Source organism: Hypanus sabinus, chromosome 23, assembly GCF_030144855.1.
Source record: "Hypanus sabinus isolate sHypSab1 chromosome 23, sHypSab1.hap1, whole genome shotgun sequence".
Taxonomy (NCBI): domain Eukaryota; kingdom Metazoa; phylum Chordata; class Chondrichthyes; order Myliobatiformes; family Dasyatidae; genus Hypanus; species Hypanus sabinus.
The window spans coordinates 13,199,035-13,215,823 of NC_082728.1; the positions used below are offsets into that span (position 1 = coordinate 13,199,035).

General features: G+C 38.5%; 1 protein-coding gene across 1 annotated transcript in view; it reads right to left on the reverse strand.

Annotated features, from left to right (window-relative positions):
• rnf213a (ring finger protein 213a) overlaps positions 1 to 16,789 on the reverse strand; it is a 218,203-nt gene that overhangs the window by 136,632 nt on the left and 64,782 nt on the right. Inside the window, exons 17-22 of the mRNA XM_059948403.1 lie at positions 7,364 to 7,537; positions 7,124 to 7,258; positions 6,246 to 6,847; positions 4,929 to 5,088; positions 2,217 to 2,434; positions 1,180 to 1,317 (exon numbers count right to left, since the gene is read on the reverse strand). Coding sequence (XP_059804386.1) covers positions 1,180 to 1,317; positions 2,217 to 2,434; positions 4,929 to 5,088; positions 6,246 to 6,847; positions 7,124 to 7,258; positions 7,364 to 7,537 — 1,427 coding nt within the window. The remainder of the gene's footprint in view (positions 1 to 1,179; positions 1,318 to 2,216; positions 2,435 to 4,928; positions 5,089 to 6,245; positions 6,848 to 7,123; positions 7,259 to 7,363; positions 7,538 to 16,789) is intronic.

Consider the following 16,789-nt stretch of genomic DNA (forward strand, 5'->3'; position numbering starts at 1 on the left):
CCAGAGACACTACCAGCCGTTGAGGACACAGGATGTGAAAACATATTATCTGGACTTTTCTCAGGTATTTGCTGCTTCCTCCTGTGAAGTAATGTTATAGAGCATGCTATGAGGTCACCATATCAATGATGTGTGCTATGATCGTCCCCCAGTGGAAATGTGAGCTTGGCAGGCCAATACTACACTATTGTTTGGTCATTCTATCATTGCAGAAATATACTTAATGGGAGATGTCATGAGAAGCATTTGTTTTTCAAAACTCAGTCCTTAATGTCCATTAAAACAATCAAGTAAAAATCAACTCTGAAATAATGAAGCAACAATGTAAGCCCCTACTGACCACGAGAAAACTGTTGTAGTGAACAACTACAAGAAAAACTCTTTCTACTGGTGAACATAGAAGATGAGCAGGAGTAGGCCGCACAGCTCCTCAGGCCTCTTCTGCATTATCCAGTTTCATTTCCTATTCTAGATCAGTTCCCTAAAATTGAATTTTTGGAAGATCTATTTCCTGATCTCTCAGGAATGTATCTACTTCCACCTTAGATACTGCCAACAACCAAAATTCCAGAGATTAACTACACATCATGAAATGATTTCCTGTACACTTCAGTTAAGAAATGTTTGAGGCTGTTGAGGGGAGTCTTCATGGCATGTGCAGTTGAGGTTGTCTAAAACTTGGGGAAACAGCCATGCTGGCAAATCCATGTGCACCCAATGCAAAAATCCAACTTGTTTTTAACATGACATCTCTAACACCATAGAAAACAACACACAGATATACAACAGATATCAGCAACAACTGCCTGGAATGATCCAGAGGCCGTGCAGGTGACAGCTACCATGGCATTGACTTTTTAAAAAATCTTTAAGAGTTCTCCAGTAGAATGATGTGAATGCTCAGCCATTAAGTTCTACGATGATAGATCTGCCCTTGAAGAAAAACATGAATGTGGGATTGGGCAAGGAAAGTAGATGAGGCACAGGATCAGCCATTGTCTTAATACTTAGAGGTAATATGCACAAAAGGATTTATACCCTACCTACCATTGTCAATTTATTACGTTCATAGGAATCATCTTAAAAAACTATTAAAAGGGAATGAATGTATAATTTATATACAGGCACATTATGGTAAAATAGGTAACACTTTATTTCAGCGCTTTGAAAGTACAGTACCTTGCTTTTTCCATGAGAACTGATGTTATAAATTCCACTGCTATTTATGGCTGAAGCCAGTGAAAGGGATGACTGCTCTACAGATCCATGGCTCTCTTTCACAGTTTTCAGCCATTCCAAATGCCGAGCAGAATCTCGCTGAAAGTGGAGGAAAAAAAGTCAATTGCCTTCAAAGCCTATTTGCAAACATTACAACATGAGTAGTAAAATACAATCAATCTTGAGTACTCTTTCAAATCTCTACTGGTATCCTTAAGTACTCTTCAGTAAAATACACAAATCAATCTCCATCTTCAAAGAGAAAGTCAGCCATAGTTTTCTCTTACACCTCTTCCACTGATGTCTGTGATAAAACTACTCAAAAAATGAGGTTTGGCCATCAGCCAGAATTACTTAAATATGACACTACTGCACTGATAATACTGCACTGATAATATTTTACATTTTAAAAAAATATTGCAAAATTGAAGGATGATGACATTACTCCTCAAGATTGTTAATGATTTGTCAGTTTTAATGCCAGTCATGAACTCAGAAAAACTGGCAAGAGAAATAGAAAGACCAGTGAAAGCTGTGGCTACAATGAGTGTTGAGCAAGATAAAAAGGTAGCTTCATTGAGTATTTGACTCCCTGATCTAGTCATTAAAGAATTCCTATCTACAGAATTAGCTCACAATACTACTTCAAACATCTATTCCTAGGAATGTCAATACACATCTATATCTGACCCAGGTATAGTTTATAAGACATATCACAGAAGTATTGGTGGTACTGATATTCCTTCACACAAATACCAGCTCAATTCAAAGAAATTCTGATGGAATTTAGCCCTACTATAATTCAAAGTAAAGAAATGACCTTAAACAGAATTCAAAATGCTTGAGATTATATTTTGAAAAAAAAACTCTTCTTGTTTACACTTCTATCTAAAACAAGAAGCCACTTGTAAACCAAATTGCTTAATATATTAAATAGGTTTCTCCATTTGTACAAGAAGCAAATATCAATTATAGTGAAATTTAAACTTAAGATTTACCAGCTTCTTAGTAAGATCTGGGTCATTATTTAAAGCATTCCACAACTTCTGAAGAGATTGCATGAAGTCAACAAATCCAGCATTTGGCTGAAGTTCAAAAAGTAATGATGAGTAGCCTAATACAGCGTCATGAAAGCAAGCCACACGATCAACTTCAAGATCATTTTCACCGGCTGAGATTGAAGCCAAGTCAACGAACACCTTTAGTTCAGTTACATCTGGTACAGAAGGACAAAAAGAAAATAACTGCATTAAAATGTTTGCACTGTTAAACAGTGCAGTTAAACAGCATAAATCCATATTTTTGATCAAAAATTAACAAAATGAAGAAAAAATTGCATATACTTTCAACTCACATTGCATTATTCATTTTACTTATTTCACTCATCACTTTTTGCCAGGTTCTAAGTGGCATAAATTTGTACTATAGGCACAATCTCTACTTGCTCTACTCTCTTGAAACATCCTTTATATGGCTCCCAACCTCCAGGATTGTGCCTGAAGCCAAAAACACCTCACCATTGCCTCTGTCACAATGCACTAAACTTTAGCAGCTGCAGAACCGCTAACATTCAGTTATTAGTGCTGCTCTTCGCTGAGAGGGATTGGGGAGCCAGTAGCAAGATGCTGGAAACTAATCAACCACTCTATTGACATTTTGACAACATATGGTGTCAGATGGCTTTTTTCATTGTTACCAAATGACATTTGATCAGAAACACTTTGGAGATAGTTAAAAATGTCTAAACAAGTTTGAGATATAATCTTAGTAAATTATCTCTCAATAATTTAATTCAAAAATAAAACTGACATTGACAATTGAAGACATTATTAAAATAAATTTAAAAATATCAAGTGACTGACTTCGTAGTGAATGTCAGTGAATGCATTCAACTGAATGAGCTCCAGTAGATTTACTTCTCTAAAGCAGCAGAGTAACCAGATGCAAAGTGCATCTAGCTCTTTAACTCAGTTAAGACATCGGAGCAGACCACTTGACATGGGAGCAGGAGACACTGAAGACCAGAGATGGAGAGGAGATCAAAATAATCATATTTTGCAACAATCTAGTAGCTTCCATAGTCATTGCTAGTAAGATTAATTGCTTTTGGTTTAAAAATCCAGATTATTAAAACAACTTAAATTTGATAAGTGTTATGATGGAATTAAAACCCAAGTCATTGGATTGTTGGTCCAGGTTTCCGGACTGACAAACCGCACCCCCCCCCCCCCCAAAAAAATCTGCAGATGTTGAAAATCTGAAATAAGAACAAAAGATGCTGGCTATCCTCCATAAATCAGTAACATTTGTGGGAAAAGAAACAGAGTTAGCATTTTAGGTCTAACATCCTTCATCAGGATTGGGAAAAGAAAGAAAACGTTTGAATTGAGTTGCAAAAAGGATGGCAGAGTGATGCAAGATATCTCCAGAAGTATCTCTGATAGGTCAAGTCCAATATTACCATCAGAATAAACAGTAAAAAAGAGCATTCTGGTCCATGGCAGTCAGCAAGAGAGGACATACAGAATTTCTGTTTCTCATAACTCTGATGCAAGGGCAAGTAGAGCAAGAATACAGACCATTTAACGCAAAATTAGGAAATGCACGGTTAAAGGATGTCCCCAAAAGACTTGGCTGTGCTAATGAAGAGTATATAGAACCAGCCAATCAGTTTTGGCAGGTGGATGTCTTGGCATCTTCTCAAACAGACAGAGGAAGTTAGTACCTCCAGTTGTAGAACTTGATACCGAGTCAAAAATGTTGTAATCTACCCACTCAGAAGATGAAGTGCAATTCCTCAAGATTATTTTGGGCCTCATTACAACAGTATAGGATTAGGGTTGTTCTTATGGGCCCAGTGTAGGTACACTGCAAAGTGATCACACAATTAGCATTTGGTTTCTCCTAATTGTAAAGGAGAGCACATTGTGGACAATGAATGTGATATTGTAGGTTGAAGGAAGTACAAGTGATTTGCTACTTCATCTGTAAGGCCAATTTGAATCATGGATGGCTTTCATGAGCAAAGGACTCTCTCTTCCTGACTCTCCCCAATAAGTCATCGACAGACTGAATTATCTACAGCATATCCTTACGACATTTCTGGCATTCCTTTTTAGGGATATTACCTATGTCTTACCCATCCCTCTGCCACACTCATTACTATGTTGATATAAAGCATTAACTCTGTTCTCATTCCAATGATGCAAGTATTTGGAGTATTTCCAGAATGTTATGCTTTTACTGCAGGTCTCTGGATCATTCACATGACGACTTAAGAGCTCATCCACAACAGATCGCACTGAAGGTCTGTAGCATATATCAGGAAGAAAGCATGATTTAGCAGGTAGGAGGAGGAAGCCACTGAAGGAAGTAGGAATCATTGAAATTCATGGAAAGGGGAACCTCAAAGACAGAGAAACACACAAGAAGTGTTAGGGTAGCTTGTTTGACTAGTTACACATATTTGGGATGTTGTCATAGCGTAATGCATTATATACTGTTCTTGTCAGGGAATAAAAAGAGAAAACTCAAAGCCTGAAATGCAGATATAATGGCTCCATTAAAATAAAGTCAAAACCAGCTCACTTTAAAAATAAACTGGCACCAACAAAACTTAGAATTGAAAACTAGATTCGAAAACCAATTTTCAAAAATTATGGAAAAAATAAACTATTCCTTCAGTATTGTTTGCAAAAATTTTTGTTTACTTTTCAGAGCCTCTTTAATCCATTGCACAAATTGTTGTCTTTGAGTAAGCTCCTTCAAAGCTTCCATGAGAGGTTCTGTTATTTTCACAAGTTGGTTCTTGGCTTGTATAAGCTGCTCATTTATGCAGTCCAGACTTTCATTCCTGTAGGACTTATCTGTCTAAAAACAAAAGAGTAAAATTGCACGTCATCTTATTTTAAATTAAACCACATATCCCATTTCGATTTTTTATTGGGAGGTAGTAAGGCCAATTACAATCCAGAGCATGAAATTAGGATAAAGCAGTTTTGCTAGAAGACTAAAACACAGAGCGCATCAGAAACAGTAGAACTAAAGTTCCAGAACTAGTCAAAGTCATTACTCATATTTTCTTGTTCTATCCCAATCACAATACTGGCTCCCCTCAATTCTTTTTCACTTCATTGATCAATCAATCTAATTTCTTCAGGACACTGGTATGTTAGCAGCTTTGTTAAAAAAACTAATGAAGAAAAACGTGCACATAAATCATGGGTTTCATGGCAATGTAAAACAATAATACAATACAAATCCCTCTCCGAATAAATGATGTTACTTCTCTTCTTCTCTGTTTCTCCCACATCCTTACTTCTCTCTCTCCCTCTCTTTTTCAACTATTTTAACCATTGATATCCTGAAGAAATTCAAGATTGTAATGTGAAACCTAAATGTTAAATTTAACAATTTCTCTTAAGACAAGTTTATGTTTTGTTTTCCAAATGTGTTAAATCTGATGGTGTGCTATTCGTTTCAAATAAAAGCATAAAAGGTTGGAAATACTCATCTGGTCAGGAAGTAATGATGTTGACCTCTAAATATCTCCAGCATTTTATGCTTTCAGTTTCAATTTCCAGCATCTATTTTATTTTGGCGACTCCAAGAATTTGTCTATTTTGTCCATTTATAGTTGAGAATCACTCCACCAAAATTTGAAATCCAGCCCTTGACAGTCCTTCATCATCATGACAGATTGTCCAGTCAACTTTATAAATCTCATTTGGTATCCTGAAAGCTTCAAATTAACTCTTAAAAGCTAACTTCCTTATTTTTTCTTCATAAATTAAAACACACTTGAATCACTCATCCTACACCAATGGATCTCTCAAAGTTGCAATTCACTTCAACATTGCTATTATTGTCATTAAAGTCACTGCCAGCAGGTATTTTGGCTTAACAATAATGGGTTTTGATTTGATTTCAGAAAGAAAGAGGTTTTACGAAATCCTAGCCCACTCAAAAGTGAATACCTTACCAAGAGAAGAAATTAAAAGGCAGATAACTTGAATAATTACACTTACCAGAGTTAGTAATGTTTTCAGAACAGTGAAATTTCCAGTAAGATTAAAAACACTCTGGATTTTTTCAATTAATTGGGCAGATTTAACAGCTAAGTGCACTTCATTGTATTCCTTAATTTGTCGGACTCGCTCTTCTATCCAGTTGTCTTCATTATCCGTGTCTATTCTACACATGATTTTAAAATCATCCCTTAGATCATCATATTTACCACGATAGTCTTTAAATAGGTCATCAACCTCTGCAAAAGTAAGACTGGCCTCCTTTACTTTTGCAAAAATTCCTTTGTACTGGTTAAAACATGGATCCCAAATCTTGGTACAAACATTTTCAAGAGATAACAGTGGTTCTTCTTCATTTGTTTCATCCTTTCCACAAAAAATCTGTGCCTGGTTTTCCCAGCACATTTGAAATATGTAGCTATCTTTAAATTGATGAATGTTTTTCGCCATTTCTTTTATCTCTTCACTTAATGAGAAGTAACCAACCATTGGGGAGAATGGTACTGAATATTTAGTACCCATCCGCTTTACAGTCACAACATCACTTAGCTTCATTGATCGAACATCATTTGCAAGCAATTTTTTAGGTTCCTCAATTTCCACTGCAATTAAAGAGAAAATCGGACTAATGTTTTACAGAAATACAAGTTTTCTTCCTAAAACATAACTTAATCCTTTTTTGCTCTGCAGAAAAATTTAAAACTACATTCTAGGTCAGAAAAATCACACAGCAGATGTCTGAATCAGCCAAGTAAACACGTTTTAAATATAGTGGCTCCCTTTAGTCACTCCCTCTCCATGTGCAACAGTGGTGTCCAAAACACTTGATCCCAAGTCGAAAGACACTTTAGGATTTAAATTAATGTAAAAAGTGATACCTTTCACATATTCATAGATTTTTCTACACATTTGCAAAAGACTTTCCACCCAGTTTTTCTCTTCAAAGAATTTATCAATTTCTTTTTGTCGCCAAGTCAACATTAGATTTAGGTCTTTGAATGATTGGTCTTGCTCTGCAAAAATATAAAGGCAAATAAAAACCCATACATTTCTTTCAGATATTTTCATATGGACATACCATTTTATGATCATGAAAGAGTTTAACAAAATTTTCTTACTTGTCATGTGTAGAGACTTGAAGTTATTTTTGTTTAATAAAATACACTCTAAATGTTTTATTTGGATAGAGCCATCCCAAAGTTTGCTCGTCACCTCAAACAATACATCATCTGCCAATGCCATCAAGTCTTTAGCTTTATTTGACAGCTGTTCAATGATATTCTTGTTCATTCCTATTTTAAAAAAGGATAAAAATATATCACATGGAGGAGAATGTAAAATCAAAATTTTAAAGATAACATCAGTTTACAACAGTAACAATAAAAAACTTGGTAGAATTGCATATGCTGGCACATTTATATTTTCTCAGGAGTATTAGAACAGTACAGAAACAACAGTAGTCTCATGACATCTAAACTGACCATGATGGCAATTTCATGGTATACTGCAATTTAAACTCTTATGTTAAGTTAAAATTTTACCTTGCCTGAAGGATGTGCAATTGCCTTGACCAGTTAGTCCAATGTTTTTTTTGGAAGAATCACCACTTGCTCATGTTTAGAAAAACGAGCCCAGTATACAGTCCCTGTAAAAAGTATTCACCCCCCTTAAAGTTTTCATGTTTTATTGTTTTACAACATTGAATCAGAGTGGATTCAGTTTGGGTTTTTGACACTGTGTGGTGATTTCTTTTGAACTTATAGTCCTTTAACATCTTTGGATTATTTTTACTGTGCCCATGATCTGTTCTTTTATCAATTATGCTATTGTTTGCACTGTTGTAACTATATGTCGTAACTATGTGGTTTTGTGCAAGTCTTGTAGTTTTAGTTTTTGGTCTTGTTTTTGTCTGGTGCATTTGGAGCTCCTTTCCAGGGAACACGCTAAGACGGTAGCGCAATATTAATATGCAGCAGCCTCTCCGGACTCTGGATTGGGGATTGCCAAACGTTACGTGGATTTTCTTGTGTAGTCTGTTTTGTCATATGCTTTTGTGATATCATTCTAGAGGAACATTGTCTCATTTTTTTTTAAACTGCATTGCATTTGTAGTTTCTAAATGACAATAAACTGAATCTGAACGACAGAAAAAGGCTTTTTCATGTCAAAGTGAAAGCCGGTTTCTCAAAAGTGATACAATTAAATTAAAATATAAAGCACTAAATAATCGATTGCATAAGCATTCACTCCTCTCCCCCCCACTTTAATATGACAGGCCTTTGGTGCAGCCAATTGGTTTTAGAAGACAGATAATTAGTTAAATGGAGATATGTTTTTGGAGATCTGTGTGCAGTCAAGATGTTTCAATTGACTGGAGCAAAAATACACCTGTATCTGGAAGGTCCAACTGCTGATGAGTCAGTATCCTGGCAAAACCACACCATGGAGGCAAAAGAACACCCCAAGCAACTCCATGAAAAGGTTATTGAACAGCACAAGTCAGAAGATGGTTACAAGAAAATTTTCAAGTCACTGAATATCCCTTGCACTACAGTTAAGTCAATCATCAAGAAATGGAAATATGTACAGCTGTAAATCTATCTACAGCAGGCCATCCTCAAATACTCAGTGACCATACAGAAACAGTCTATCAAGAGACCTATGACAAGTCTGGAGGAGTTACAAGCTTCAGTGGCTGAGATAGGAGTGACTGCACATACGACAACGGTTGCCCGAGTGCTTCACCAGTCGCAGCTTTATGGGAGAGTGGCAAAGAGAAAGCCAGTGTTGAAAAAAAAAACTCACATGAAATCCCTGCTAGAGTTTGCCATAAGGCATGTAGGAAACTCTGAAGTCAGATGTAAGAAAGTTCTATGATCTAATGAAATGAAAATTGAGGTTTTTAGCCATTAGACAAAATGCTACTTTTGGCATGAGCCAAACACCGCACATCATCAAAACACACCATCCCTATCGTGAAGCGTGGTGGTGGCGGCATCATGCTGTGGGGATACTTCACTACAGCAGGCCCTGGAAGGCTTGTGAAGGTAAAGGGTAAATTGAATGCAGCAAAAAACAGGGAAATCCTGGAGGAAAACCTGATGCAGTCTGCAAGAGAACTGCAACTTTGGAGATTTGTTTTCCAGCAAGACAATGACTCAAGCATAAAGCCAAACCTATACAGGAATGCTTAAGAACAACAAAGTTAGTAGAACAACATACAAATCTACAGCACATTACAGGCTCTTCGGCCCACAATGTTTTGCTATGTAATCTACTCTAGAAACTGCCGAGAATTTCCCTACCGCAGCACTCTATGTTTCTTTAAGCTCCATGTACCCAAGAGACCTATCTCTTAAAAAACCCTATTGCATCCACTTAAACCACAGTCACTAACAGTGCATTCCATGCACCCACCACTCTCTGTGCAAAAAACTTACCCGACATCTCCTCTGTACCTACTTCCAAGCACCTTAAAACTATGACTCCTCATGTTAGCCATTCCAGCCCTAGGAAAAAGCCTCTGGCTATCCACACGATCAATGCCTCTCATCATCTTATATAACTCTTATCAAGTCACCTCTCATCCTTCATCATTCCAAGGAGAAAAGACCAAGTTCACAAAATCTCTTCTCATAAGGCATGCTCTCCAATCCAGGCAACATACTTGTAAATCTCTGCACTCTTCCTATAATATCCACATCTTTCTTGTAATGAAGGTGACCAGAAATGAACACAGTACTCCGACTGGAGTTCTAATTAAGGTCATATATAACTGTAACATTACCTCATGGCTCTTGAACTCTGTCCCACAGATGATGAATACCAACACACCATATGCCTTCTTAGCAACACTGTCAACCTGTGCAGCAGCTTTGAGTGTCCTAAGGACATAAACCCCAAGATCTCTTTGATTCTGCACACTGCCAAGAGTCTTACCATTAATAATATATCCTGCCTTCAAATTTGACCTTCCAAAATGAACTACTTCATTCTTATCTGGGTTGAACTCCATCTGTCACTTCTCATCCCAATTCTGCAGCCTATCAATGTCCAACTGTAACCTCTGACAGCCCTTCAGACTATCCACAATATCCCTAACCTTTGTGTCATCAGCAAACTTACTAACCCATCCCTCCACTTCTTCATTTATAAAAACCACAAGGAGGAGGGGTGGAAAAACAGATCCCTGTAGAACACTACTGGTCACTAACGTCCATGCAGAATACGAACCATCTACAACCACCCTTTGCCTTCTGTGGGCAAGCCAATTTTGGATCCACAAAGCAAGGTCTCCTTGGACCCCATGCCTCCTTACTTTCTGAATAAGCCTTGCATGGGGAATCTTATCAAATGCCTTACTGAAATCCATATACACTACCTGCTCTACCTTTATCAATGTGTTTTGTTACAGTACATCCTCAAAGAATTCAATCAGGCTCATAAGGCATGACCTACCTTTGACAAATCCATGCTGACTATTCCTAATCAGGTAACTTCCATCCAAATGCTCATGAATCCTGCCTCTCAGGATCTTCTCCAACAACCTGCCCACCACTGATGTCTCACTGGTCTATAATTTCCTGGGTTATCCCTACTCCCTTTCTTGAACAAGGGAACAACATTGTCAACCCTCCAATCCTCCTGTACTTCTCCCATCCCTACTGATGATGCAAAAATCATCGTCAGAGGCTCAACAATCTTCTCCCTCGCTTTCCACAGCAGCCTGGGGCATATCTCATGCGGTCCCAGCAACTTATCGAAATTAATGCCTTTCAAAAGCTCCAGCACATCCTCTTTCTTAATGTCTATATGCTAAAGTGTTCTGGTCCACTGTAAATCACCCCCACAATTAACAAGGTCCTTTTCCCTGGTGAATGTCCTGGAATGGCCAAGTCAGAATCCAGACCTCAATTCAATTGAGAATTTGTGGCTGAACGTAAAAAGGGCTGTTCACTCACAATCACAACCCAATCTGACAGAGCTTGAGCACTTTTGTAAAGAAGACTGGAGAAAAATTGCAGAGTCCAGATGTGCAAAGTTGATATTGACGTATCCACAAGAAACTCAAGGCTGTAATTGCTGACATTTACTAAATACTGATTTGAAGGGGGTGAATACTTATGCAATCAACTATTTTGTATTTTATATTTGTAATTAATTTAGATCACTTTGTAGAGATCTGTTTTCACTTTGACATGAAGAGTCTTTTTCTGTTGATTGGAGTCAAAAATGGCAAATTAAAACCACTGTGATTCAATGTTGTAAAACAATAAAACACGAAAACTTCCAAGGGAGGTGAATACTTTTTATAGACATTGTATGACTGATGCTACTATAGCCCCATGATCAGAAAAGATAGCACATCCATTAGTGGTATGCATTTATGTGAATGTCCTAACTGACTTCTATTGTTAAAATCTAACAAACTTCATGTAGGCTTGTACACAGCAGACTGAAAAACACCAACTTAGTCAATTATGTTTCAGAGACTTGTATGTGAGAACATGTATTTTCAAACTGATGTAAATACTCTTTGATCACTGAATGAGGAACAACAATTAGGGTGTGAATGAATTAGAGCATGGTATTCCAAAATCTGAAAAGCTATGGTGCTTGAAGAATGGTAGAAAATTTGAGCTTTTAACTGAAACAAGTCTCAGAAGAAACAATGAAGAGCTCGAAGACATGACAATGGTCCAAAGATGGGTATATTGTCCAGAGAAAAGTAAATTGCATTGCAAACATTTCTAAATTACAACAAGCTTCAACAGATTTACTCCCATTATGGCAACTTTTTGATTAACTAATTATACAGGGAACACACACAAAATGCTGAAGGATCTCAGCAGGCTAGGCTGCATAAATGGAAAAGAGTACAGTTGATGTTTTGGGCTGAGACCCTTAATCAGAACTGGAGAAAAAAAAGATAGGGATTCAGGGTAAGGAAGTGGGTGGAGGGGAGGAAGAAGCACAAAGTGATAGGTGAAACTGGGAGGGGGCAGGGCTGAAGTAAAGAGCTGGGAAGTTGATTGGTGGAAGAGATACAGAGCTGGAGAAGGGGGAATCTGATAGGACAGGACAGAAGGGCAGGGAAGAAAGAAAAGAGGGAGGTGATGGTCAGATAAGGAGTCAAGGTGAGAGAGGAAAATGGGAATGAGGAATGATGGAGAGAGGAGGGGGCATTAAAGGAAGCTCAAGAAATCGATGTTCAGGTTGGAGGCTACCAAGACAGAATACAAGCTGTTGCTCCTCAAACCTGAGTGTGGCCTCAAAGTAACAGCAGATGAGGCCATGGACTCGACATGTCAGAATAGAAATGGGAAGTGGAATTAAATTGGGTGGCCACTGGGAGATCCCGCTTTTTATAGCAGTTGGAGCGTAGGTGCTCAACGAAGCAGTCTCCCAATCTACGTTGGATCTCACCGATATACATATATGAGGCCACAATGGGAACACCGGATATAGCAGATGACCCCAAAAGACTCACAGGTGAAGTGCTGCCTCACCAGGAAGGACTGTTTGGGACCCTGTATGGTGGTGAACATCTACCACCCACCCCCACCTTCTTACTGTCTTTTTTTTTAAACCCCCAGACCTGATGAAAGGCCTTGGCCCAAAATGTGGACTGTACTCTTTTCCATAGATCCTGCCTGGCCTGCTGAGTTCCTCCAGCATCTGGAGATTTTCTCTTGTTTGTGATTACGTAGGAACACTGGTACTAAAATAAATCTCAAAATAAAGCTTTCAACTTTACAAACTTTGAATTAATTTTGTATCATTCGAGATTTGATAAGTCAGATAATTCAGAAATAGTTCTGAAAAGATGCAGCGATAAAGTAAATCCATATATCACTGCTATTTGTGAGGATTCAGTTTTAGTTAATGATGTGGGGTTTGATTAATTCTGAGATTGGTGATGAAGTATGAATAATGATGTATAAAGGGGCTGTTAAGAAGGAATGTTGAAGTAAGTCAAAAGTGGTCAAGTACAGTAGAATTCCACAAAAGCAGTGTTTACTCCCCATTAAACATCTCCTTAATAATGTTGAATAAAACAGTCTAGGTTGGGTTGAAACGAGGACTCACACAGAGTAGCAGATAAGGGAACACAATACTGCAGTGCAATAGTTAATATGATATTGGCAGTGAAAATAGAAAGTTCAGAAATTTAAAGAGAGCCTCTTGGAGGTGATGGGCATAAGAGTTATTTGAACGAAGCCAGAATGGTGCAGGACAACAAAGACAAAATGATGATATGATTTAGTATATGAGGAAGACCAAACCATTTCAATCATATATCTTCTTCATGTGCCTTGCACGTTACATGCTTGGGCGATCATGGCTTTCCACCTCGAACGAGCTCATGCAGCATGATGTGTTAGATCTGTTAGTTCTTTAGCAGTGCAACCATATATAAGAAATGGAAGGACCCACTAGTATATTAAATTATAAGGAGTATAGGGTAAATGAAAACAGGCTTTTTCCACTGAGGTTCAGTGGGGCTACAACATGGGTTAAGGGTGAAAGGTGCAATGTTTAAGGGGAACATGAGGGGAAACTTCTTCAGAGGGTGGTGAGAGTGTGGAATGAGGTGCCGGTGCAAGTGGTGCATGAGAGCTTAATTTCAACATTTAAGAGAAGTTTGGATAGTTACATGGATAAGAGGAGTATGGAGGGCCATGGTCCAGATGCAGGACAACAGGACCAGGCAGTTTAAATGGTTCACAATGGACTACATGGGCCAAAGGGCCTGTTTCTGTGTTGTGCTTTTCTATGACTCTAGGATTCTAAGAATGGTAAGTCCTAGAACTATTAAGCTAATCAGACAGAATGTTAGGTATGTGAGTTATGACCAAAGGAAAAATAGCTGGAGTTGCTTAGTTCTTTAGTGCAAGTGCAAGGTTGTGATTTAGGAAAAGTGAAAAGAAAACTGCCAATATTTACAAAGAGATATTTACCATAAAGCACCATAATCATTCCATACTTATCCTTGTCCAGTGTGAACTCCTGACAGCTCCTAGCTCTCCCTCAATGAGGGGGATGAGATCTTTATTACTAATTCAGCAGTAGGATATACCATCTTTAATTACCAACAAATTTAACTTAAGACAACACATGAATTAGAATATGATGTATCCCATATTGCAGTTATAATACTATATCTACCTTAAGTACAGTATACAAACAATATATACACATTTACACATCCCCATTACTAAAGAAATGGAATATTCCACTGTGCCTGGTGGGGAAGGCACCATAAAGCTAGCCTGAGCATCAGCTCTGTTTTGGACTCATTATGAGAATATACCAGGAAAGAAATGAAGTCCATGCACTCAGCACAACGATAACAGAATGACAAGCCAATGTTTGTGTCTACGTGAATGCATGTGTGTAAGGAGTGTGTTTACCAAGTGTTCTCCATCACCCAGAATATGTGGTAAAAAAAAGGCTGTTTTTAAAAGACTTTTTTTTCGACTTTGAACTTCCTGAGTGATCCTTACATTCCAAGAGTGCAAATTGAAAACATAGCTTTTAACTCTACCCTTCTACCCTTGCTCAAAGTTTCCCCGCTTTCTTACACAAGACAGATAGGTAAACTCCAGACTCACATAGTTGAAGTTTAAAGGCAGTTTTATTATTCACCAATGCATTACAGTGCACAAGGAGCTGAATTAGAAGGCAGTATCTCTGTGTACTCACAAAAGATAGATTCAAATATTGGATAAAATTCCTTCAACTTATGATGACCAATAGCAACCAAATGAAATGTACAAATGATATAAAAATGGCCAACCCAATGATGAAAGCCAATTGCTTAACAATGCAATAATCAGTCATCAACAACAGCTGTGAACTTACAAGCAAGCAGTGAGATTTAGTAATTAGAAATAAAATAACAAACCAAACCAAGGAAGACAGAACATTCCCCACCCGTATTCATAAAAATGCCACCAACTAAACTCATATATGTTCAGCAGCAAGTAGCAAAACAATGCCAGGGATAGGCCAAATGAAGCTTTTGCAGGACCCTTCTTTTGCTACCCTACTTCAACTCTTCTTATTCTCCCATTGGTACTGGAAAAGATCTTTACAATCAAGCCCATGTGTTAATTGTTTCATCTTGCTTGACTGTCCTTTGAGGACAACAAGATCAATTGGCAGTTGCACTTTTCCATCTGCCATTTTGCACGTCTTTGTAGGAGAAGCAGGTACTTGTGCTTCTAGCAGTGCCAAAAAGGTATTGGCATGGTTTTGAACTTGCCTCCACTGCTGACAGTGGAAACCTTTCTCCCCAAAGTCTCCTTAGGGAGGACAAGTGCCCCTATGTTCTGTGTGAGAAGGATAGCTGGTGACAGGATGAGCGGGGAACCAGGGTCTGTGGATACAGAAACCAACAGGTGACCACTCACAATCACAGAGGTTTACTGCCATGAATGTGGTTCATACTACATGCATAAGCTGTGATGGACCCACCCACCTTCAGCATCACGAGTCCAGGATCCATCTGGTGACCCCAGTCAAGAGCCCGCAACTACCTCCATAAGAGTTGAGTGCAGGGGTTTAAAGAACCAGGTACACGCCTTGTCACTTAGGTACTCCTGGATTTTCTTGTCGCTGCCAACAGACTCCATCTTTAGCTCTCTGCAGGCCCCAACAAAATTTGTCCTACAGTCTGACCTGATCTGTTTTGTTAGGCCTCTGATACAGAAGAATCATCGTAAAGCATTGATAAAGCTTGAGGCATCTTGTGACTCGATGATTTCTATATGTATGGCCCTGATGCTCATGAATGTGAATATCACCACCCAATGCTTGCTGCTCACCAGACCACTCCTGGTATGACATGTTGAGACCATCCATGGCCCAAAAACAACAAAGGAGAATGAAGGCTCAGTGCTGAGGCAGTCTACAGGTAAATTGCTCAATTTCTGACTTTCAATCTTCCTCCACAGTCTTTGGCAAATTATGCACTGATGAAGTATGCTGCTGGCACATCCTTCTCCCCCAATTATCCACAGTCCAGCAGCTCTCAGAGCACCCGCTATGAAGTGCTGCCCTTGGACCTGGTAATATCGGAGGAGTAGAGTTGTGATATGACTTCATCAAGTAAGATGAGACAGTGTGTTTCATCCTTTGTAAGACTGGCATTCAGATGCCCTCCAACCCTCAGCAGACCACAGTCGTCAAGGTAATGACACAGGCTGAAGAGTGAACTTTGTTTAGGAATGGTAGCACCTCCTTGGATGCATTCCATTTCTTCTCTAAAGACATGCTGCAGACTGTAGATGATGATGGTCTTGGCTTAACCAATTCATCTAGGGAGCAGCAGCTGTTGCAAATGTGCCATCCCCTGCAGTTGCTCTTTTGTGCAAATGATTTAGCAATATGCATTAGCCTTGCTGCAGCATATGAAAATGGTTGCCAACTTCAGAATTTCTCAAAGTGCTTGGGGTTAAACCAATTGATGAAGATGTTAGTAGCATGGCAAGTGACGGATCTCAGCATCAGATTCTGGTCAATAAGGTCAAATTGTGGAA